Source organism: Carcharhinus amblyrhynchos, chromosome 27 (assembly GCF_965287045.1).
Source record: "Carcharhinus amblyrhynchos chromosome 27, sCarAmb.v2.hapA, whole genome shotgun sequence".
Taxonomy (NCBI): Eukaryota; Metazoa; Chordata; class Chondrichthyes; order Carcharhiniformes; family Carcharhinidae; genus Carcharhinus; species Carcharhinus amblyrhynchos.
In genome coordinates, this window is record NC_137350.1 from 28351393 (window position 1) to 28377982 (window position 26590).

The 26590-nt window shown below is 41.5% G+C and overlaps 1 protein-coding gene across 1 annotated transcript in view; it reads left to right on the plus strand.

The window, feature by feature from the left end:
• Positions 1 to 10647, plus strand: part of rab5c (RAB5C, member RAS oncogene family) — a 49338-nt gene extending 38691 nt beyond the window's left edge. The window contains exons 3-6 of the mRNA XM_080213444.1: positions 4806 to 4957; positions 7253 to 7375; positions 7537 to 7630; positions 9683 to 10647. Of these exons, the coding sequence (XP_080069570.1) occupies positions 4806 to 4957; positions 7253 to 7375; positions 7537 to 7630; positions 9683 to 9798 (485 nt within the window). The 3' untranslated portion in view covers positions 9799 to 10647. The remainder of the gene's footprint in view (positions 1 to 4805; positions 4958 to 7252; positions 7376 to 7536; positions 7631 to 9682) is intronic.
• Positions 10648 to 26590: the final 15943 nt, after the last annotated feature.

Sequence of the window (26590 nt, forward strand, 5' to 3'; positions counted from 1 at the left end):
CACTAGTTGGTTGGATGACAAATCTCCAGAATAAGAATTGTTGACAGTGGCTATGATCTAATAAATCCAAAACAGTTAAGTACTCAAACTGTACTGTGCTAGACCAGGTCTAATATCATACCACAGGCTACTATCGGGTTCCCCATTGCCTCTTTAACCTGGGCATTGTAATTTGTGAAAGCAAATGTGCAGTCAGGCGGGCTGATTAACTGCTAGTTAACTGGTCTGCAAAGTAATTCACTAAGTTAACTGGCTACCAGATGTTTTCTGAAATGATTTGGGCCTTTAATAAGGGGCAGGACTTGCTAGCAACTGGGACCGAATATGTTCTGAACTAACCTTGAACTAGAAGGAAAATCCGATCAATTAATGGTTGGCAATTTACTTTGGAAATGAGTTTTAGAAATTGCCATATCTTTAAGGAATGATTATAATCGCTGCTCAGTGGCACTGCACCAGTTAAATGGGCTGTTTGCTGCTTTATGGCTTTTATGTGCAATGTGTTTGGTTAATGAGAACTGCTTAATCTTGTCTTCCCTTTAAAACCACAAAGTATCATTTCTGTAAGTAAGCACAAGACTGACACCAGTTGATTTAATTGTCTTAATGAAGGAAGATTGTACATTGTAAGTGCCACTTTAGTTTGCCAGAAGCTTGTAAATCTCTTGCACGATTCCCCTAACAAGGAGTGACTACTACTAGTTCTCCTTGGATAATATTGTCATTTTCAAGCTTTGATCTAGAATGTAACAGTAATGCAAGTTTTGTTTTTGTGCAAACTGTGCATGTGTATATATATTTAACAGAGCCAGAAAGGCAAATGTCCCAGTGAATGTAATTAGGGATTGCTGTCGAGTAATGGTTAGATTTCTGGAGAATAAAATTTATCTTGTGCTTTATATTGATGTTTACCTTTTACATTTGAGCAGAGTTGAGTTTGTGAAGTCTGATCTCTTGAAGTTTATGCATGAAATGGCAGTGAACCAACTAAAGATAACAAGCAGCTTAAGAGAACAGATTTGAAGCAGCAATGTATAATGTCTTTAATGTAATTAAATGTCCAAGGGCACTTCACAGCAGTATTAAAAAATAAAAATTGACACTAAGCGAAAAACTTGATCAGAGATAAACTTTTGAGTATCTTGACGAAATTGAAAGGCACCAAGTTATATGGAGACTGTCCCAGAACCTGGGGTCTAGACCATTAAGACACTACCAGTGGTGAAGTCATGAAATCATAGAAACCTTAGTGTAGAAAGAGGCCATTTGGCCCATCGAGTCTGCACCAACCACAATCCCACTCAGGCCCTACCCCTGTATCCCCACATTTACCCACTAATCCCTCTAACTTGCGCATCTCAGAACACTAAGGGGCAATTTTAGCATGGCCAATCAACCTAATCCACACATCCTTGGACTGTGGGAGGAAACCGGAGCACCTGGAGGAAACCCATGCAGACACGAGGAGAACGTGCAAACTCCACATAGACGGTGACCGAAGCCAGGAATCGAACCCGGGTCCCTGGAGCTGTGAAACAGCAGTGCTAGCCACTGTGCCAATTGAGGGTGTTCAAAGTCCAGAATCAGGAGTGCAGGTATGAGGGTTGGGTGGGGGAGAGAATACAGACATCGCAGTGGGCAAGGCAGCAGAGGGATTTGGAAACGACAATGAGTGTTTTAAAATCAAATATTGCTTAACTGGAGCCAATGGTCAGCAAAATAGGGGAACAGAACCAATTAAGAGACAGCAGTAGAGTTTGCACAGTGTAGAATTTCGGAGACTGACCGGAAGTATTTTTGAAATATTTCAGTCTAGAGGTAATGAGGCACAAATGAATCAATCAGCAGATGATTAAGGAAATGGAAAATAGTTGGTCTAGGAGATGGCATGAAAATATTTGAAAGCTCATTTTGGGGGTCAGCTGTGATACCTAGGTTAAAACAGCCTCGTATAATCTTGACTCATCCCAGAGAGAGAGAGATGGAGTTAAAAAGCTGGGAAACAGAATTTTGAGCTAGGGTCCAAAATGATGGCTTCATTCTTCCTGACACTTGGGGCAAGTTTCTCATTCAGTACTGGAGTTGTTGGATTCATTGTGATAATGTAGAAACGACATGGTGGTGAAGTGTGTCTAGATGTCATTAACGTTTATGGAGGGGGAAGGATTGCTATCTTTGGATGATGTTGCTAAGGGGACAACATATAGATGAGAAATAGGAGTGGATCCTTGGGATGCTAGAAGTAATGTAGGAGTAAGAAATGAAGCGTTCTAAGTGACACCCTGGCCATTTAACCAAATAAATGAGGCAATCCCATTCAGTTGAACAACAGTGAAGAGGCGTTGGAGGAAAATATGTTCAACTGCAAGCAGGTCCAAGGATGAGGAGTGAAAGTTTGTCTGTGACTTTGATCAACTATTTAGGTACTGGCCCGCTGTACCAAATTAGGACTGACGGGTATTTGAAAAAGGACAAACTTGCATTTGAACTTTGCCTTTCATGCCTTGAGTCTCCAAGCACTTCACAGCCAATGAAGTACTTTTGCAGTGTGGCCAATAAATTTGCCAGAACAACAGATGGTAAATCTGTTTTGGTGGCATTAATTGAGGGTTAAATGTTAGCCAGGGCAGCAACTCTTCATCCAGTTCTTTAATCGTTTGCAACCACCTAAGAGGGCGGTTTAATCTCTTCAAAATGTAGCACCTGCTATTACTGGACCCTAGTAGAGCAAAGTGGCAACTGATTATATTCTGAAATCTCGGATATTGGCTCCATAACTTTCTGACTCAGTTAAGTGTGGGCAGCATGGTGGCATAGTAGTTAGCACTGCTGCCTCAGCACAAGGGATCTGGGTTCGATTCCTGGAAGACTGTGGAGTTTGCACATTCTCCGCATGTCTGTGTGAGTTTCCTCTGCGTGCTCCGGTTTCCTCAAATTTTGCAGATTAGGTGCATTGGCCATGTTAAAATTGCCCCTTACTGACCCATGATGTGTAGGCTCGGAGGATTAGTGGGGTAAATATGTGGGGTTGCAGGGGCAGGGATAGGGACTAGGAAACTTTCTGTCGTTGCAGACTTGATGGGTTGAATGGCCTCCTTCTGCACTGTAGGGGTTCCATGAGCATGACTGCATGGAACTGACTGTTTTGCGTAAGTTTGAAAAAATGTACAATAATTGCCTTATTTTCTTACAAAATTGCCAACTATATGCAACTTGGACATTCCTGTAAGGCTGCCAGGATTCTTTGTTTTCTGCCTTCCCTCTGCCAAGATTGAATTAAAGATAGTTCATGAACTTTGTTCCTTGTTTCTGTGCATGCCAAGCAGACCCTAAACATGAATATAGACAGATCAGCTGAGATCCTGTTATATATTGAATAGCTTTGCTTTATCTATAAAGCTGCATTATTGCTTCAGTTTACAGGAGCAACTGAACTTGCAGCCGCTTTCCAGATCACCAAATTCTACAGTTCTGAAATATGTGCAGAGTTACCTCGCCAGAACATGTACTTGTTTACAAATAAAGTATTTTTGCTTAATGCAAGAAAGCAGACTTAAAAAAAAACTTCATTGGAATGCATTAGAATTAATTGGGGCTGCTGTCAAAATCAAGTCAATGATTCTGTAATTCTGTGTAATTAATTTTTGGAATCTCAACTTGGAAAATTGAAAACCAATAAGTATTTTGGATTAGTTAGATTAGTACAATAACAAACTTAAAATGAAGAGAATTAAATTAGTTGGCAAAATGATCTTTATCAAGTTACTTGGATATAGAGCTGCTAAAATGTTCCCTTGTTGCTTTGAATGAGTTATCAAATCATTGTCATTTGAAATAATACCTGTATGCTTGCATTTGTCACAGACATTTTTAGTCTTTGGAGTGGGAAATGTGTCAGCATTTTTTGTAGTATCTCAGGATATTGAGTCAGTGGAATGGAAGCCCAACTTTTCTTTGGAAGGGAAAAAATGATTGTGCATCCACAGCCGAGAGCATGGTATGCAATTTCAGTAATTACCAAGACTTCTTTTCACAAAGAAGCAAGTGGAAAATGATTCCAAAACATCAAGCTTTTAAAAATAAAATGTAGGTAAATGGAATTTGACTTGATCTGTTGCCAAAGACTGTGGATCTCCCATATAAAAAGATGGAATTGCAAGTTTTTATTCAGAGTCAACCACTATATTTTATGATTCATTTATTGTTTCATCATAATCACTAAGCTACTTCAGTTGAGAACCCTGGCTCTTGAATAGCACTCCTAAACCTACTGAGGCTAATGTCACTGAGCTGTACATAGCCCAGGAGCAAAGCCTGGGTAGCCCCTGGGTGTTAGCGGGAGGGGAAGGGGCAAGCAGTGGTGGGCAATAATATGCTGATATTAGTTAACATTTAAAGTAATTGATGTGGACTCAAGGGGCAAACCAACCAAATCATATTTTTGCTCCTCAGCACCAGACTGATTAGCACTGATGCTTTACAGCGCCAGGGACCCAGGTTCAGTTCATGCTCGGGTCACTGTGTAGAATTTGCAATTTCTCCTCATGTCTGCATGGGTTTCCTCCCACAGTCCAAAGACGTGAAGGTTAGGTGGCTTGCCTGTGCTAAATTGCCCCTTTGTGTCGGGGATTAGCAGGGAAAATACACAGGATAATGGGAGTAAGACCTGGGTGGGATTGTTGTCAGTGTAGACTCAATGGGCTGAATGGCCTCCTGCATTTAGGGATTCTATTTAAGACCAGTGGTGATTTTAATTTGCCTTTTCTCATTGCCTGAAATTAATACGTGTAAACTTTTACTTTCAGCTGCCTTTCTAACACAGACAGTCTGCTTGGATGATACAACAGTTAAATTTGAGATCTGGGATACTGCTGGCCAAGAGAGATATCATAGCTTGGCACCAATGTACTACAGGGGAGCACAGGCTGCCATTGTGGTCTACGACATAACCAACACAGTAAGTAACCCCTATGGCTTCCTTTTTTTGTTCTGCAAACCACCCCCTGCCCCCAAAAAACCTACGAACACCACCCACTTCCTTCTGAGTCATTCATAATGTACATACAGAAGTTTCTAGGATAAAGTTGTAAACTTCACAGGTGTATGATGAGCAGCTTTGGCAATAAGGTTTCTGTTCATTTTAATATGTTTGAAGGCTTCTGTTATGTTCTTTGTCAAAGAAAAAGGCTTTGATATCCAGAAAATAGTGAGCAGCATCTGACCACCTGGTCGATCTGGCTGGTCCGTTGTGATGCCTTGCCTATTATGTTCAAACATGCGAATTAGGAGAGGAGTAGGCCACTTGGCCCCTCGAGCCTGCTCTGCAATTCAATAAGAACATGGCTCATCTAATTGACTGTATACCTGCTGACCCTAATAACCTTTTTACTACTTTGTTTCAGTATCTATTTAACCTTGCCTTAAGAAATTCAAAGACTCTACTTCCACTGCCATGACCCTCGAGGGGGAAAAAAAATTCTCCTCGTCTCCATCTTAAATCAGTGACCCTTAGTTCTGGATTCTCCCACAAGAGGAAACACCCTCTCCACATCTACCCTGTCAATACCCCTCAAGGATCGTAAAGGTTTTCCTTTTCCAAATTCTAGTGATACAAACCTAACCCTGCTAGTCCTTCCTCATAAGACAACCCACCTGTTCCTGGCATTAGTCTAGTAAACCTTCTCTATTTAGTTTTGTCAGTTTGCAGAATAAACTTAAATGGTAATTTGTCTTGAGTTCAGAATGGAGTGAAAAAACGTTAATCCTGGTTTGAACACCAAATTCTCAACTCATTAACAAGGGGAAAATTCTTAAATGCAAATGAATATACTATTAACTATATTAAATGCTTCCTACAAAACAGGTTTTATAATCTTGATTACTTAAGTCTTGCCAATAGAACCTTGTAAGCTTCTGAGTTCCACTGAACTAGCAGATCTGGAACTGTTCACAAACTGGTTTATGATGGGTTTTCCCTTCTGACAACTTGTATTTGGAACCCTTGCCAAGCTTGCAAGCGTTCTCTCTCCATTATTTCCTTCATATTTCAAATTGACACAAGGAATCCAGACTGAGATGTTTAAGTCTTCTGGATTTGAGCTTTAGCTTCCAAAGATTTTTTGATTTATGCTTGCTATTGCCTACTGCTTGGTGGGAAACTTTCTAGTTGTAACTGAGATGGGAGTTGATTTTAATAAATCATTATTAATAATAGCTTGCCACAATATGTAAAGGATTGGACGCATGGAAAAAAATTTGTAGGGCCGTGGAAGTGAGGACTAATTTGATAGTGCTCTCTTGCTGACACTGGCACGATTTGGGTAAATGATGGCTTCCTGTCTTGTAACATTCTATGATAAAACATTTGGCTCTATACAAGTGTGCACACGCGTGTTGTCAAGCGTTATCCTGACATTTTGATCTGGTTGGGATTTCCCTCGTAGCTACTTGACTTTCACGAAGGATTTAAGTCTAGGAACACTTTACTTAGAACATATGATTTTCTTTTTTTTTGAACCAACCTTGTTGGTTCCTGAGCTTGTGAATGTTCCAGTGCTGCCCCAAGGCCATTGAATAAGTTGCACATTTGTTCAGTCACAATCATTTTTTTGAAGCTGGTTTAATAATACTGTGCACTTTTAGCTCGTAAAAATATTCTCCAAATTAGTTATGGTTTTTTGTGCCTGAATAATCAAGTACTGAACCAAACTAGGTTACAAGATGTGCTTTATGGGCAATTAATGGGGTAGCAGATAATTTAAACCCTGCTGCATAGATGAAGAGATTGCTCAGCTGTGTAGCTCATGAAATTTTAAACCTGTTGCATTTCCTGCTCTCACTAACTGTGTGACTGTATCACAGTCTGAGGATTCAGGGTAGACCATTTAGGACAAAGATGAGACATTTCTTCACCCAAAGAGTGGTGAGCCTGTGGAGTTCATTACCACGAGAAGTAGTTGGTGCCAAAACATTGAATGCACTCAAGAGGCAGGTAGATATATAGTACTTGGAGCGAATGGGATCAAAGGTTATGGGGAGAAAGCAGGATTAGGCTGTTGAGTTAGACGATTAGCCATGATCATGATGAATGGTGGAGCAGGCTCAAAGGGCCAAATAGCGTACTCCTGCTCCTGTCATGTACATATGTATGTAATACTGTACCATTGGGTGAATGCCAGACAATTAGATGGAATCTATTGTGGACTTGCACCTCTGCTCCAAAAGGTTTTAATGTATATGTTTAAACTTATAGGACACCTTTGCACGAGCCAAGAACTGGGTAAAAGAGCTGCAGCGACAAGCCAGCCCAAATATAGTGATTGCATTAGCTGGTAACAAGGCTGACCTTGCAAATAAGAGAGCCGTAGAATTCCAGGTAAGTCGTTGCTAAGCGCGTGTGTGTGCGCTTCAGTTATTTTCCTTTCCCCATTGGATGTAAACTGCCTTTTTTTGCAGCCTTATTTTATACTTGGATATGTTGTGTCGCTCATTTGAATGCTCTTATTAGAGTTCTGATTGCTTTGCTTTGATTTTCAGGAAGCACAAGCATATGCAGAAGACAACAGCTTGCTGTTCATGGAGACATCGGCAAAGACTGCAATGAATGTGAATGAAATATTTATGGCCATAGGTATGTGAATGCCTTTGATTGCAAAGCCAGATTCTTTATCTTGAAGTTTTCTGATTTCCCTGTCCTCTTTTAATGTCGTTTTGACAGTTGCATGTACGCGGTTTTCTCTGCAATTGCTTTTTCTATAAGCTGGTTTGGTTTTGTACTTCTATTGATTCACGATACACAGTTGAACTTAATGTATCTAAGGTGGTAAGTGATAACTAGTCTTAAATGCACTTATTAATCCTCCAAATACACTGAGATAACGATCACTGAAGGTAGACCACTGGGCAGTAGCTCTCCAAAAATTTTCAGCTAACTGAAGTTGCATCACCCTCTATTTTATTAACAGGATTTTGCTGTTGCTGTCCCTTAGGAGAAGTACTGAATCACTTCACATAAGCTAATTGCAAGTGGTAGCGTCATTATGCATTACTGGTAAACCATTAAAAGCTACTCCAGAAATGCCCTGATTTGCAACCTGACGACCAGTGAAACCAAATGATTGTGGTCTTTTCACATGCTTTAGGTATGCCAGACATAGTTTGCTTGCATTAAAGGAAATGCATGAAAGCCCAAGGGAAAGAAAGATTTGAATGCTTGAAGTTTACACCCTGCTTCAACCTGCAGATGAGCATATTTGATTGTCGTTTTGGCACGTTTTGAAACAATTTCATCAAAAATTTGGATTTTTTTATTATGTGGTGCTTGTCATTTTGAGAATAAATTCATGTTGCATGTTAGCCTTGGCTTGCTTGGTAGTGCTCGCTCCACCTGGAATGGAGTTTTGGATTCAAGTCCCACTCTAGTGACTTGAGGACAAAAGTCAAAAGCTGACACTCTAGTATATTATAGAGCAACTGAAGAGAGGTAAACCTCTCCAAAAAAGGGGGAGTGTTCCAAACACAGTACTGAATCAATGATTAAGAAATTTCTTGGCATTTTAATGCTCTTCTGTAGAATCCCTACAGTGCAAAAGGAGGCCATTTGGCCAATGCAGTCTGTACTGACTCGCTGATGGAGCATTTCACCCAGGCTCCATCCCCATAACATCACGTATTTGCCCCCTAATCTACCTATCCTGGGACACTAAGGGGCTATTTAGCATAGTCAATCCACCTGAACACTTTGGAAGAAAACTGGAGCACCTGAAGGAAATCCACACAGATACAAGAAGAATATGCAAACTCTACACACTGTTACCTGAAGCAGGAATGAACCTGGGTCCCTGGCGCTGAGAGGCAGCAGTGCTAACAATTGTGTCACAGTGCCACCTGGACTGATATGAAGAAAGACTGGATTGTGGGCTTGTACTGACTGGAATTTAGAATGAGAGAGGATCTCATAGAAACATATAAAATCTAACGGGACTGGACAGGTTAGATGCAGGAAGGATGTTCCTGATGGTGGAGAAGCCCAGAACTTGGGGTCACAGTCTAAGAATAACAGCTAAGCCATTCAGGGCTGAGATGAGAGAACTTGACTCGGAGTTGTGAACCTGTGGAATTTTCTACTACAGAAAGCTGTTGGGGTCAGTCTGTCACACACGTTCAAGAGGGAGCTGCATGTGGCCCTTGCGGCTAAAAGCATCACCGGAGTGGGATGCTGAACGCACAATCAGCCGTGATATTGAATGGTGGTGTAGACTTGAAGGGCCAAATGGCCAACAGCTGCAACTATTTTCTATGTTTCTATACTGGTGTGACATTATGGAGGAGGCCAGTGAGTGGTGTCTCGCATTAACAATGCGTGGGGCTAAAAGTGCAGCCAAAATTTGTGGTGAAACTGGGTTTGTGTTTCCAGGGCGGGCGGAAATCCAAAGGTTTTCCTCAGTCTGATGGTAGGATGGCATGGGTTGACTTTACAGTCTAAAATGTTTTCTGAAGCCACTACAATTAATTTCTACCATAATGTCCATATTGTCATTTCAGGTGCTCAGTAAATGGCAGTAGCTAGTAAATTTCTTATTAGATTGTTCATGACTGAATTTTTATGTTGCGACTAAGTAGAGAAAGTTTTTGGCAATAATGTGCATTTTTTTTTTAAACAAACTATCCAAACCTTTTACAGCCAAAAAGCTGCCGAAGAACGAGCCTCAGAATGCGGGTGGAACCTCAGGCCGAACCAGGGGCGTGGACCTCCAGGAGACCAGTCCACAGAGTCGGAGCCAGTGCTGCAGTAACTAAATTGGTAACTGGCAGGTGTCTTCACAAAACCCCAACCGGAATCCCATTTACCACTCGCACTTACCGCAAGACCGGCGACTGATCACTGCATTGATTCCTCGCACTACTCCAATCAGATGGGAGGAAATCCGCCAACACTTTTCCGTATAAAATAAATTTTAAGTCTTAAATCACTTTTTTAATATGAACCCTTTGCTCTTCCCTTCTAATTCCGGTGGCGGATGCATGCACCAGTTATTTTGACCCAACTTTTTCTGGGTGAATCCTTCATTTTCAGACTCTACAATCTTGTATAATATTCTGGAGAGAAAAGATTTAAAAAAAAAAATAGATTAGGTGTCTTTTTGTGAAAAATCTTCCTAAAGAGCTACTTGCATAGTAAACCACCCATCTAATAAATGTAACAGATATTAATTTAACATGGGAATCAGCGGTTAAATGTTTGTTCTGACCAAATCTCAATTATGAATTTTGAAAAGGATTTCTGTGTTTGTAATGTAAGTTTTCTTTTCCATATATTCAATCAGTAGACCATTATGTCCATACAGCACCTTCGGATATACCTATTTTGTCCTTCGTGTTCCGAAAGCATGGAGTGTTTTTTTTGGTTTCCAGTGTAATGCACTATTCTATTCAGATGTTTGCAATAACTTGTAAATTTTGATGTCCTTGGAGGTGATGTGGTGTCACTAATGTCAGTAATTACAATCTTGCACACTGCTCTGATCTGTGGAGCTTGTTCAGTCACGCTGTGACTGTTGGCAGTGAAAGACCGAGCTTACGTGTGTGAGAAGCACCAGTCTGTAATACAAAAATCTGTAATTTGACAAATAAAAATAGAGGGAGGTATCCATTAATTCCAGTTTGTATTTGTTCTGTAATAAAGAGTGTATAGAACTTTTTAATTACCAACTCCCTTGGTGTCACAGACTTGTAGTAATGCAAGTGGCAATTAACCTACAGTATCTTTTATGTATTGAAGTATTAATTTGACAATTTTGCAAATGCATATGGTGGAACTAATTCTTATAACAATTTGGTATAAAGTATGCTTCAAGTGCAGTACTGTTAATAGCATCTTCAGACGTTGCTGCCAGCTAGCTTGAGATAAAATGCCTAATGTGACAGGATTTAGAATGTAAAAGGGTGAGAGAATGGCTTTTTTTAAACAGGTAGTGATAATGAAACTTCATCTTTGTTCTCTAGCAGTGTGTGATTTCATTTTCACTAACTTCAGTAAGTGGTCCTAGTTCTGAGATGACTTGTGCTAAGTACAATGCAGGACTCATCCAGCAACTAGTGCCTTGCAATATTAATTGCACCATAATCTCGATCTGTATTTTTCGTACGTGTATCCTACTGATATCAAATGTGGATCTGTACACACTACTGTGCAACAGCCTTTAACATTCTGGAACTGAGGCACATTTTGATAACTGAGCACTAGTGGTTTAGCATCCCACAAATTAGTGCTGATTACTTCTAATAAACTCATCAACTTCAAAAAATGGCTGTATCTATCTTCCTTTTTGCTACTGTGAACTTGCAACAAACAAAGTCACCGCACTTCAAAGTGAGGTGCTGTGGTTTCCTGAATACAACCTGGGTCTAGATGGTTAAATATACAAAGGACACTGACCTGCAAGCTCTGAATTGCCTATGCACATGGCTTGGTGAAGCATTGGAAAGCATGCCATGGTTACTTTGTCACTGTCAGCACCTGGTTTGTTTGGAGTAGTAAGAAACTTAATGGATTTGGGTCAGAGATCAGTTTAGAAATTAAGTGCTTGTGAGCCTGTTTGAGAACACTAGGCTTCACAGACAACACTTTTAATATTGAATCATCATAGCTGAGCTTTGTAAATCTACATCTCTCCCCCTCTCCTCCCCCACTGTTTCCCTCTCTCTCTCCCTCTCTCTCTCTCTCCCTCTCTCTCTCTAACTCTTACAGCAGAATGAGCTCTTTAGAAAGTAAAAAGAATATTCCAATTATAATTTTTATCAATAAAACATGGTTAGTGTTTTAGTCACTGGCTTGCATCTGCTGACTAATTAAGCAATCCTAATTAAGTTCTGCTCTTTCCCATTTGGTAACACTGGCCATGTTGGGTAACTGGTCTTTAGAATCAAATGTGTAAAATGAAAAAACGCGATGTGAAGAAATGACATAATAGTCTTCATTTGGCTGTCAAAAATGACCAGATGCAAATTCCCAATATAGAGTAAGACCTCTTAACCATGTTTTAATTTACAGGAACTGATTTCAAACTGAGGAAAAAGGAACTAGGCAGCATTCTCTTCGCTTAGTATGCTAATTCAGGCAGATTGGCCACCAGTTATTTATGGATGGAAAAAGATGACTCAACACATCACTCATCCATTCAGAAAACCTCCAGTTTTCCTGCTGCAGTGGCCAGATATTAAATTATTTCAATCTCTCTCCTATTGGAGGTACATTCCATTGATCAATTTGTGAGAACTTTTCACTATTTCTAAATCTGCCCTTAACTTTTTTTATTAATCCGTGAGAATGGGCGTCACTGGCTGGCCAGTGTTTATTGTCCATCTCTCATTGTCCGAGTGCAGTGGAGAGTCAACCACACTGCTGTGGCTCTGGAGTCACGTGTAGGCCAGACCAGGTCAGGACGACAGATTACCTTTCCTGAAGGACCTTAGTGAACCAGATGGGTTTTTCCAACAATCGACAATGGTTTCGTGGTCATCAGTAGATTCTTGATTTCAGATTTTTTAATTAATTCAAATTTCACTGTCCGTTGTGGCAAGATTTGAACCCAAGTCCCCAGAACTTTAGCTGAGTTTCTTGATTAATTGTCTAGCACTGGGCCATTGTCTCCATTTAATTGGTTTAAATCTCTGCTTCTATGCTGTCAGGACAGTTGAAAGTAATTTTTCAGATTTGTTTATTGGAGTTGTATTAAAAATGATTCATATCTTTTAAGTCCCTTTTACCCCAAAGTGCTTTACAGCCAATGAAGCACTTGCAGTCATGATGTGGAGGTGGATTAGTGGACTAGGGTAGGCACTGTAAGAAGTCTCAACACCAGGTTAAAGTCCAACGGGACTTCATTGCCACCAAATAAACTGTTGGACTTTAATCTGGTGTTGAGATGACTTATTGCGTTTGCAGGGTAGTTGCTGTTGTTGAAAAGCTAATTTTGCATACAGCAAAACAAACTGCAATGTGACGATAACCAGAACTTGTGATTTTTTGAAATTACATACTGACCAGGATAACGGAGAATGTTTAATGATCACCCCACCTCTCAAAGCATTTTACAGCCAATTGAGTACTTTTGAAATGTAATCAGTGTTGTAATGTTGGAAATCCAGCAGTCAATTTGCGCACAAACTCCCAAAAAGAACCAACCTGGATAAACACCAGGTTTATTTTGAGGAAGTTGGTATGAGACATTGCTACTGAAAGCACCTTCCGTTGTTCTGTCGGATTATAGATCTGGATAAACAGCCAATCCTATTTGGGGAGAGATGACGCAACTATGCAAAGAAATCTGAAACACCAGTAAATGATGTGTGTACTGATTACTGTAAAGTCCTGGGAATAGGAAAAAGGCCAAATTTGTCAACAAAGCTGAAGAGGAAATCAAGGAAGTTGATGGGTTCTGTGTATTGCTGCTGCTACCACAACCTTTTCACTTTATGCAGCATGATTAATGTATATGTCCCAAGGCACTATGTACTGTACAGAGCTGTGATCGGTCAGTAATCTAAGTGGCTTGGTATGGGTTAGGATAGAGGCATCTGAGTTTTGTATGAGCTAGTGTGCACTGATTCTATGGGTTAAAGTGACAAAATCAAAGCTTTTCCCTTCATGAATCAAAACCTGTCCTTGTGCCCTATTAGCATGTACAAAAACTAGTCGCATATTATGCTTTTTATTATGTGACATGGGTATCACTGGCTGGCCAGCATTCATTGTCCGTCTCTAGTTGCCCTTGAACTTGAGTGGCTTGCTAGATCATTTCAGAGGGCAGTTGAGTGTCAACCACATTGCTGTGATTCTGGAGTCATATAGGCGAGACCGGGTAAGGATGACAGATTTCCTTCCCGAAAGGGCATTAGTTTTTCCGACAATGTTTTCATAGTCATTAGTAGATTCTTAATTCCAGATTTTTTTTATATTGAATTAAAATTCCACCATCTGCCGTGGATAGGAATTGAACTTTGCTCCCCAGAGCATAAACTCAGTTAATCGATTAATTATCAAATGACAATACCATCAGGCCATTGCCTTCCCTTAATATAAGAAATGTGGCAGCCAATTTGCACGCATACTCCAATAACCAAAACTGGTAGTGACCAGATCATCTGTTTTGTCATATTGCTCAGGATACTGGCTGAACTTCACTTTAAAAAGTGCCACAGCTTCCTCAAAGCTCAGATAAATGTTTTAATGACTTATTTGATAAGGAGTGGCACACTGGTTAGCACTGCTGCCTTGCAGCACCAGAGACCCGGGGTGCGATTCCTGGCATGGGTGACTTCTATGTGGAATTTGTGCATTCTCCCCTTTCCGCCGGATGCTTTGGTTTCCTCCCCATTCCAAACGTGCCGGTTAGGTTGATTGGCCGTGCTAAAATGACCCCTTATAGTGTCAGGACTAGCTATGGTAAATATGTGGGTTTACACAGATAGGGTCTGGGTGGGATTGTAGTTAATGCAAACTTGATGTACCGAATGGCTGCCTGCACTGTAGGATTCTATAATGCAGCCCTCAGTAATATGCTATGGTTTCAATGTACATGTGAGCATAAGTCTGGAGTGGATCTTGAACCCTTGATGTTCTCGCTCAGATGAGGCAATGCTGCCACTGAGTCCAGACTGATGTACTGATTATGCATTAAGGTTTTATTCAAAATAATTCTATTTCCATTTACAAATCTGTTGTTGAAATGGAAAGTTTCACCACTACTTTGAAAGTTGCAGATAACTCAGATTACATTTAATGACAACAAGTTTGAATATAATGGCATCAACATGAAAATCATTCTTCAGCTGATGTATCACTGGCTTTGCCACAGAACTGATATGATCCACTTGGCTTTGAGTTACTATTGACACTCCCAGAAATACTGAAGGAAAATTTTCCAGACACCATTGCGGTCACATTCCACTGACTTTTGCCGTTTAATGACTTTGATCACCATTTCAGTAGATTTCAATGAGCATTTGACACTTATTTGCAAACTTTTGAAGTGGTTAGCAATTAGTTAAAAGGGGAAATTAAAATAAAAGTCAAAAGTGGAAGGTGGAAGAAATGAAAGCTAGCCACAAATAGGGCCATAGCACAAGAAAAGTGTAAAAATGTTGAGAATCTAATGGTGCTCCGAATGCACAGGGTATTTGTCTTGAGGTAGATGAATTAACAGTGCAAATGATGTAAATTGGTACAGTATAATTATTGTGGAGACATGGCTGCAGAATGATCAAGGATGGGAATTAAATATCTGAATATTTGACATTTAGGAAGGACAGGGAAAAGGAGAAGGAGTGACATAAGAACATAATAAGAACATAAGAAATAGGAGCAGGAGTAGGTCATCTAGCCCTTCGAGCCTGCCCCGCCATTCAATAAGATCATGGGTGATCTGAAGTGGCTCAGTTCTACTTTCCCGCTTTCTCCCCATAACCCTTAATTCCCTTGTCTATCAGAAACCTATCTACCTGTGACTTAAATATATTCAGCGAGGTAGCTCCACCACCGGGCAGAGAATTCCAGAGATTCACCACCCTTTTGAGTGAAGAAGTTCGTCCTCAACTTTAATCTAAACTGCCCATCTTCCCCCCACTTCACCTCTCCCTTATCTTGAGGCTGTGCCTTCTCATCCTGCTATCCTTTCTAAGCGGGAAGAATGTTGTTGTTAGGAAAAGATGCCATCAGTGTAATAGAGACAAAAATGGCTTGGAAAATCAAGATGTAGAATCAGGCTGGGTGGAGGTAACAAGAGCAGAAAACATTAATGGGAGTTGTCTATAGCCTTCTGAACAGTAGTGTTAAGATCAGGAATGCTGTTGAACAGGAAATTAGAAAAATGCATGTTACAGGCTACTACAGTATTGATGACTGACTTTAGGGGATTTTCAGAGTGACTTCATCATTGCAGTGCTAATAGCCTACTTGTGATAAACTTTTTTGCCCAGTCTATATGTTGATTTTAAAAAAATAGCCATAATACTATGGCAGATGAATTCCTGGAGAGTGAGAGATTTCTTTTTAGACCAGTAGGTCAAGGAACCAATTGGGGAACAGGCTAGCCTGCATTTGGCATTGTGCATTGCAAAGGGACTAATTCGTTTTATGTGGGGTTCCTTAGGGAAGAGTGACCATAACATGATTAGAATTATTTATGGAGAGTGAAGTAGTCCAATCTGAAGATGAAAGTAAAATACTGTGGGTGCTGGAATCTGAAACAAAACAGAAAATGCTGGAACATCGCAGCAGGTCTGACAGCATCTGCAGAGAGAGAGAGAGTAGAGCCAATGTTTTGAGTCAGGATGACCCTTTGTCATTTGCTCTGACAAAGATGTTGTCAGACCTGCTGAGAATGTTCAATATTTTCTGTTTTTAGTCCAATCTGAAACTAGGGCACTAAAATCTAAACAAAGGAAGCTACGTAGGTATGAGTGGTGAGCTGGCTATGATGGATTGGGGAACTTTCATTAAAAGGCATGATGGTGGATGGGCAATGGCTATAATATACAAGGAGTGCATGCACGCACTCCAACACTTGTCTCTGGTGCAAAAGTGTCCCAACTGTGACTTACAAAAGAAATTAAAGATAGAATTGGATTCAAAGAGGAATCGTATGAAGTTGCTGGAAAAAGTAGCAAATCTGAGGATTGGAAACAGTTTAGAATTCAGCAAAAGATGACAATGATTGATGGAAAGTGGACTCAGTGTTAGATCAGCCGTGATATTATTAAATTATGGCTCAGGCTTGAAGGAGCTGAATGGCCTGCTCCTGTTCCTATTTCTTAAGGTCATATGGCTAACTTCACGGTAGTAGGAAAATTGCTACAAATATTACAAATGGTGTGATAACCAGGACACTTGGAAAATATCAGTAGTATTATACAAATCAATATGGATTTATGAAAGGGAAATCCAGTTTGATAAACCTACTGGAGTTTTTGAGGATGCAATCAGTAGAACAGGTAAGGAACAAGCAGTAGAAATGGTGTATTTGGATTTTCAGAAAGCTTTGAACAAAGCCCCACATAAGGGGTTAATGTACAAAATTAACATTCAAGATTGGGGGTAATATATTGGTATGGTTTGAGAAGCAGTTGGCAGACGGGAAATGGAAAATAGAAATAATATCTTTAGCAGAGTGATAAGCGGTGACTAGTGGGATATAGCAAGGATCAGTGCTAGGGTCCCAGCTATTCACAATATATATCAATGATTTTCATTTGGGAACCAAGTGTAACATTGCTAAGTTTGCTGATGGAGCAAAACTGGGTGGGAATGAGTGTGGCAAGGAGGCTATAAAGGGGCTTCAGGTGATTTTTGACAGGTTGAGTGAGTGGGATATACGTGGGCAGATACAGTACAACATGGGTAAGTGCCAAGATCTTCACTTTGGTAGGAAAAACAGAATGGCAGAGTATGTAAGTTTATAAAGGGGCCTGGATGTCCTTGTACACCAATCACTGAGAGCATGTAGGTGCATCAAGCTGTCAAGATGGAAAATGTGTTGGCAAGAGGACTTGAGTGCATGAGTAAGGATGTCTTACTGCCATTGTACAGATCACACGTGGAGCATTGTATGCAGTCTCCTTAAATAAAGGATATTCTTGCCATGGAGGGAGTGCAGCAAATGTTCACCAGACTGACTCCTGGGATGGCAGGACTGTCATATGAGGAGGGATTGGGTTGAGTAGGTCTGTATTCACTGGAGTTTAGTAGAATGAGCAGGGATCTCATTGAAAAGTATAAAGTTCTGAGGATTGTACAGAATGGATGATGATTCCTGTGGCTGGGAGTGCTGGAATAAGGAGTCACTGTCTCAGTGTGTGTGGTAGGTCATTTAGGACTGGGATGAGGAGAAATCTGTTCGTTTAGAAGATGGTGAACCTATGGAATTCTCTACCACAATAGGCTGTGGACACTAAATTACTGAATGTATTTGAGGAAATAGATTTGTAGGCACTAAAGGTTTCTAGGGGTATGGAGCGAGAGCAGAAATATGGCATTGAAATAAAGGATCAGCTATGACCACATTGGATGTTGAATCTAGCTTGAGGGGCTGAATGGCCTCCTATTTTCTATGGTGGGGCGTTTGCAGGTGCTGATAGTGTCCTCAGCTATTTGCTGCCCTTCTAGATGGTAAAGGTTGCTGGTTTGGAAAGTGCTGTTGAAGAAACCTTGGTGAGTTGCTGCAGTGCATCTTGTAGATAGTACACATTGCTGACGCAGACTAAGTAACTAATTTACTTGTACAATTTAGAGAATGGAATTTCGTGCTGTCCTTTCTACTCCACACCCGATACCTATGCAAACTGTTGCAGTACAATGAGTCAGTGATGCATCATGAGTATTTATTAAGTGAGCCAGTCAAGCTAATATCATCTATCTTTTTTTTCAGGTTGAAGTCACCATGAATAATTACAGCTGTGCTTAAGTTATTATATTTAGAGAGTTCCTGATATGAGCTGTTCCCAAACAGATGGCTTATAATCCAGATGTCCTGCACAACATCTGATGTTTACTGTTCCCCCAACAAAACACTTGGATCTAAAATTTAGCCCATCTGTCCAAGAATTAGTACAAGTTGATTAAAGACATTAATATGGGAGATTGCCAGCCTGTTGCCATGGTTTGAGTGGATGTTACAATCTTTAACACACAAGGGCAGGCACTGTGTCCCCAACACCACATGGATTGCAGCAGCTTCAGAAGGAAGGTCACCACCACCTTCTCCAGGGCAATTAAGAATGGTGACAAATACTGGCTGTGCCAGCACCACCCACATATCACAAATTAATTTAAAAACAGCAGGGGATTCCCCTGCTCAACATTCCTTTCTCAGCTAACACCAACAGGGATCAAATTAACTGAGCACTCTCATCATTGCTGTTTGTGTGTTGTTAACTTAAGAGCAGTAGCTACATTCTTCTGCATAATGATTACTATAAAGGTATAGTCACTGCAGTCCTCTCCCTCCCTTTTGTTTTGAGAGACAGAACTGACTGGTGCTGATTTAACCTGGGGATCACCACACCTCAGGTGAGGTACAGGAAGTGAACACACGCTGTTGGCAAAGCTGAGTCATTAATCAGCTGTCCAACAACTAAGCGTAACCAAACTAGTCCTCAGCAGTCAATCCTTGTGTAAAGCACTGTGTGCAAGTTGGCTGCTGCATTTATGTTACAACAACGGCTGCACTTCAAAAGTGCTTGGACCATAAAGTACTTTGGGATATCCCAAGATATAAAGGGTGTTATGTAAATACAAGTCTTTATCAATGTAAGCTTTGTCCATCACCTGATTTTCAAACATATTTTCCTTCAATGACCTCTGGTCTATGCTAACTATGGACCTAACTATGGAATCCCATTATAGTTTAGCTATTCTACGACATAGTCTAAGGGGGAAGCGATGGTCTAATGGTACTATCGTTGGTCTATTAATCCAGAAACACGGCTAATGTTCTGGGGGAAGAAAGAAAATTACTGAGGATGCTGGATTCTGAAACAAAAGAGAATCCGCTGGAAAATCTTAGCAGCATCTGTGAGGAGAGAAAAGAGCTGATATTTCGAGTCCAGATGACTCTTAGTCTTTATTGTCTCCGTACAGATGCTGCCAGACGTGCTGAGATTTTCCAGCATTTTCTCTTTTGATTTAATGTTCTGGGGCCCCAGGTTCGAATCCCGCCACGGCAGATGGTGGAATTTGAATTCAATAAAAAAAATCTGGAATTAATAATCTACTGATGACCGTGAAACCATTGGCAATTGTCAGAAAAACTTATCTGGTTCACTAATATCCTTTAGAGAAGGAAATCTGCCATCCTTACCTGGTCTGGCCTACATGTGACTCCGGAGCCACAATAATGTAGTTGACTCTGCCCTCTAAATGGCCTGGCAAGCCATTCTGTTCAAGGGTAATAAATGTTGGCCAGTCCGCGAAGCCCATGTCCCACGAATGAATAAAAAGAAACCAAATTGACTTCTGTTTCCGTGTGTGCAGTTACTGCATGATGGGGGTAAGGAATTTGTTTCAGAACGCAAATAATTTAGCTATTATGTTCAGCAGCAGACAATCTAACTAATAGCCAACGACTGCTGGTTTGACTGCAAAACGCAGCAGCATCTCACTTCTTTGCCATGACCACTTCTTTGGCCAGTTCCCAAATCTGTGCACTCAATTTGGTGTTATTGTTGTTTTGGGGCTCTTTCATCTGCTGCTGGGTTTCTCCCTGCACTGGCTCAAGTGAGCAGCAAGAATAAAATTGTGGTGGAAAAAGAAACAAAAAAAATACAAAGTCTAGGGGAGACAGAATTAAGTGTGTTGCTGCTTCAGTCATTTCAGTTGGATCACTATTGATCCTAGAAGCAACATATATTCATCCCCTTCCTCTACAAAGAAGAGGGACAGCATGGAGACGGGTCCTTCATCCCAGACTGGTCCATGCCAGTCAAAAAGGCCATCTAAGCTAGCCACATTTGCCTATAGAATCAGAGAATTACAGCGCGGAGACAGGCTTTTGGGGGAGGGATGAATCTGTAATAGGGCTAATTCTTAAAAGATTGAGCCACTCCAGGAGTTTAGAGGTTGTACAGAGTAGTGAATAAGGCCAGTAGTCTGTACAGACATCAGTGAAAATATGACATGTTCAGTGGCGCAGTGATATTATCACTGGACTAATAATCCAGGGTCCCAGGATAAAGTTCTGGGGACTGGGGTTTGAATCCCACCACAGCAGATGGTGAAATTTGAATTCATTAGAAGTCTAGAGTTAAAAGTCTAATGATGACCATGAAACCACTGTAAAAACCCACTTGACTAATGTACTTTAGTGAAGGAAATACTGACATTCGCACCTAGTCTGGTCTACATGTGACACCAGATTCATGGTGACACAGTGGTTAGCACTGCTGCCTCACAGCGCCAGGGACCCGGGTTGATTTCCAGCTTCGGGCCACTGTCTGCGTGCGCATTCTCGTTGTGTCTGCGTGGGTTTCTTCTGGGTGCTCTGGTTTCCACCTACACTCCAAAGATGTGCAGGTTCAGTTCATTGGCTATGTTAAATTGCCCCTTAATTGAGGGGGACTAGTAGGGTAGGGTCTGGATGGGATTGTTGTCAGTCCAGGCTTGATGGGCCATGTTGCCTCCTTCTGCACTGTAGGGATTCTATGATTCTACGAACATGAACTGCCCCCTCAAAGGCAATTAGGGATGGACGATAAATGTTGGCCCAGGCAGTGATGTTCCAATCCTATGAAAGAATGTTAAAAAGCTTTTGTTGAATTACCCAGAAGCTTGGGGAGGCTGTAGTTCCCCTTTGCTTTCTCCATTTTCCAATCACAATCAATTTGAGAACCAATCAGCACCCTTTGCTCCTGTGTTCTAGTTTGCTGTGACCATTTGAAATTTGGCATTCTTGTGTTTGTCCTGATGAGAGCAAGATGAAAAGCTTCACATCCCTTTTTGTAGCAATACTATTGATGTTGTTATACCAGGAATTGGAAACTCAGCACTATCCAGGCTTTAAAGTATATGCTTCTTCATTTTGCAGCATTTCATTTCAAATAGTGCCTTTATTAAAAAAAAGGCAAAATGTTCTTGTCAATTCTGCAGTCATGAAATCTGGAATATTTTGAACTTCAACATAGCTCGCTTGATGGCCTGGAAAGGAAATCATTATCGCATTCTTGAAGTGGTTTCAACAGCTTGGGACTGACAGATTGCTGCAAGGAATCACTATTTTCTGAACCTTTAACATGGTCTTGCAGAAGCAATGCAGAATAAATGATATCATTGTGTTAATTTGGCACAATGATTAGCATTGCTGCTTCACGGCGCCAGGGACACGAGGTTGATTGCCAGCTTTCTGCGCAGAGTTTGCACATTCTCCCTGTGTCTGCATGGGTTTCCTCCGGGTGCTCCGGTTTCCCCCCACAATTTGTGCTGGTTAGATGCTTTGGCCATGTTCAGTTCTCCCTCAGTGCATCCAAACAGGCACCGGAATTTCAAAGCTTATTTATTCCTGTCACAAGTAGGCTTACAGTAACACTGCAATGAAGTTACTGCGAAAATCCCATAGTTGCCACATTCCGGTGCCTGTTCGGGGACACTGAGGGAGAATTTAGCACGGCCAATGTACCTAACCAGCACATCTTTTGGACTGTGGGAGGAAACCGGAGCATCCGGAGGAAACTCACTCAGACACGGGGAGAACATAACATAAGAACATAAGAAATAGGAGCAGGAGTACATACAGACTCTTCACAGATGGTGACCCAAGCCAGGAATCGAACCCGAGTCGTGGCGCTGTGAGGCAGCAGTGCTAACTCCTGTGACTGGGGGAGTTTCATAGTAACTTCATTGTGGTCTTAATGTAAACCTACTTGTGACACAAAGAAATAAACTTTAAAACTGAGCAGGGTATTGTTCATAACATTTGGAATGGAAACGGGGCCGCTGCACTGCTCCCTTTTTGACTACTCTCCTGTGATCTATAGTCCACCTTTAATCAGTCTAGCTGATAGTTCAAGTCTCATCTGATACTTGGTGAGCATTCTGACCACCTCCTTTCGTGACCCCTGACTGAATGTAAAACCACTGTGTGAAAAGAGCATCAGCCCTTTCTGAGGAGCAGAGGCTGACACAGAAGACGTGTGAAAACCAAAGACAGGAACTGCGACTTTTATTTTTACATTGATGACGACAAGCGTTTCTTGATGCTTCTTGGCACAGAGAAGAACTTAAAGCCTTTAATTTAAATTTAATTTTAATTTAACTTAACTTTAATAAATTTTAATTTAAAGTAACTTTTAATTTGGTATTTTGTGGATATAATTCTATTTGACAATACTGCAAAATGCATGTAAATCCAGAGGGTAAGTAAGTAAAATACATTATCCATCATAGAGAATGACCTCACTTAGAGTACTGTGTACAATTTTTTCACTTTATTTAAAGGAGGGATGTACTCGCATCAGAAGCAATCCAGAGAGGATTCACAAGGTTGATCCCAGAAATGAAAGGAAAGGTTCAGCATATTGAGCCTATATCAATTGGAGTTCAGAAGAATGAGAGGCGATCTTGTTCGTAAGTTCATAAAGTATAGGAGCAGAATTAGGTCATTCAGCCCATCCCTTTCATCCCACCATTCGATCACAGCTGATATGCTCCTTATCTCCATTTTCCTGCCTTCTCCCATAACCCTTCAACCCATTACCAATTAAATATCTGTCCAACTCCTCCTTAAAATTACTCACTGTCCCAGCATACACTGCACTTTGGGGTAGCAAATTCCAAAGATTCACAATGCTTTGGGAGAAGTAGTTTCTTCTCAACTCTGCTTTAAATTTGCTACCTCTTATCCTAAGACTATGACCTCTCATCCTAGAATACCCCACAAGAGGAAGCATCCGCTTCACGTCTACCTAATCGATAGCTTTTATCATCCTGTATACCTCAATTTGATCTCCCCTCATTCTTCTAAGTTCCAGAGAGTATTGGCCTAAACTGTTCAATCTCCCTTCATACGACAAACCCCTCTTCTCTGCAATCAATCTAGTGATTGATTCTTTATTAACCTATATTGTTCCTATCCAGCAATGCTCCAAAGTTAAGATACCCATCATTTTTTCCAAATCTCACTATGGTCTTGTCCCTTTCTTGCTCTGTAATCTCCTCCAATTCCATGACTCTGTGCTCCTCCAGTCCAAACCACTTGTGGATCCCTGAGGTTTCCCCTTGTGGGCGAATCTGGAACTAGGGGGCACAGTATAAAAATAAGGGGTCTCCCAGTTAAGAGCGAGGTGAGGAGGAATTCCTTCTCAGAGGATGGTTAGTCTTTGGAATTCCCTGTTTCACAGAGCAGTGGAGGCTGAGTCATTGAATATCTTCAAGACAGAGTTAGAGAGATTTTTGATCGACAAGGGAGTCAATGTTGTTAGACAGCGAATGGTGGGGTGGGGGAGGGGTGAGGGGGAGTGGCGGGGTGAGGAAGGTGGCTGGTAGATGAATGGAATTAAGGCCACAATTCGATCAATCATGATCTTATTGAATGGCCGATTTAGTGCAAGGAGCCAAACGGCCTACTCTTATTCCCACTTATTTGCTTTGAATTGATTTATTATTGTCACATAGAACATAGAACATAGAACACTACAGCACAAACACGCCATTTGGCCCACAAGTTGTGCCGATCATATCCATACCTACCAGGCCTATCTATAACTCTCAATCCCATTAAATCCCATGTACTCATCCAGAAGTCTCTTAAAAGACCCTAGCGAGCTCACCTCTACCACCACCGACGGCAGCCGATTCCACTCACTCACCATCCTCTGTGTGAGAAACTTACCTGTATCAGTGAAAAGTATTGTTTTTTGCGTGCTATACAGATAAGGCATACTGTACATAGAGAAGGAAAGGGGAGGGTGCAGAATGTAGTGTTACATAGAATCCACAGACTCACAGAATCTCTACGGTACAAAAGGAGGCCATTCAGCCCATTGAGCTGTACCGACCATATCCCATCCAGGCCTTATTCCTGTAACCCCACACATTCACCCTGCTAATTCTCCCTGACACAACTCTGTGCTCCTCCGGTGTAAACCACTTGTGATCCCTGATTTTACTGATTCCACGACTGGCAGCAGTGTCTTCAGCTGCTTGGGAATTAATGTCTGGAATTTCCTGATGGAATGTAACATGGGAGAGTGTGAAGTTATGCACTTTTGTAGGAAGAATAGAGATAGAGACAATTATCGAAATGGAGAGAGAATTCAGAAATCAGAAGCGCAAAGGGACTTGCGAGTCCTAATTCAAGATTCATGTAAGGTTAACTTGCAGGTTGAGTTGGTAGTTAGGAAGCAAATGCAATGTTAACCTTCATTTCGAGAGGACTAGACTACTGGAAGCAGGGGTGTACTGCTGAGGATTTGTAAGGCTCTAGTCAGATCACATTTGGAATAGCAATTTGTCCCTGTATCTAAGGAAGGACATAAGAACATAAGAAATAGGAGCAGGTGTAGGCCATCTAGCCCTTCGTGCCTGCCCCGCCATTTAATAAGATCATGGCTGATCTGAAGTGGATCAGTTCCACTTTCCTGCTTTCTCCCCATAACCCTTAATTTTTATGCAACATTACTCAGATATAGGACGTGCTGGCCTTGGAGAGAATCCAGAGGCGGTCCACAAGAATGATCCCGGGAATGAAAAGCGTGACATATGAGGAGAATTTGAGGACTCTGGATCTGTACTGGATGGAGTTTAGAAGGCTGAGGGGGGGAATCACATTGAAACTTACAGAATACTGAAAGGCCTGGACAGAGTGGACCTGCGGAAGATATTCCCATTATTAGGAGAGACTACGATTTGTGGGCACAGCTTCAGAGTAAAGGGACAACCCTTTGAACATAAACATAAGAACATAAGAAATAGGAGCAGGAGTAGGCCATCTAGCCCTTCGAGCCTGCCCCGCCATTCAATAAGATCATGGCTGATCTGTCGTGGCTCAGTTCCACATTCCCGCCCTCTCCCCATAACCCTTAATCCCGATGGTGAATCTGTAGGTCATTGCCACAGAAGGCTGTGAAGGGCAGGTCGTTGAATGCTTTTAAGACAGAGATAGGTAGGTTCTTGATAGGTAAGGAGATCAAAGGTTATAGGGAAAAAGCGGGAATAGGGTTGAGAAACTTATCAGTCATGACTCGATGGCAGAGCAGACTCAATGGGCCAAATGCCCAATACTGGTCATAGAAATCATAGAACCCTACAGTGCAGAAAGAGGCCCTTCGGCCCATCGAGTCTGCACCGAACACAATCCCACCCAGGCCCTACCCCCATATCCCTACATATTATAGCCAGAAATCCCTCTAACCTACACATTCCTGGACACTAAGGGGCAATTTCTTAGCATGGCCAATCAACCTAACCCGCACATCTTTGGACTGTGGAAGGAAACCAGAGTACCCGGAGGAAACCCACGCAGACACGAGGAGAATGTGAAAACTCCACACAGACAGTGACCTGAGCCAGGAATCGAACCCAGGACCATGGAGCTGTGAAGCAGCAGTGCTAGCCACTGTGCTACCATGCTGCCCCAATATCAATATCTATATAAGAACATAAGAACATAAGAAATAGGAGCAGGAGTAGGCCATCTAGCCCTTTGAGCCTGCCCCGCCATTCAATAAGATCATGGCTGATCTAAAGTGGCTCAGTTCCACTTTCCCGCTTTTTCCCCATAACCCTTAATCCCCTTGCCTACCAAAAACCTATCTACCCGCTTCTTAAATATATTTAGCGAGGCAGCCTCCACCACTTCAACGGGCAGAGAATTCCAGAGATTCACCACCCTTTGAGTGAAGAAGTTCCTCCTCAACTCCGTTCTAAACTGCACCCTCCCCTTATCTTGAGGCTGTGCCCTCGAGTCCTACTGTCCTTTCTGAGCGGGAAGAACCTCTCAACCTCTACCCCATCCATCCCCTTCATCATCTTATACGTCTCAATAAGATCCCCCCTCATTCTTCTAAACTCCAACGAGTACAAGCCCAGTCTATTCAGCCTCTC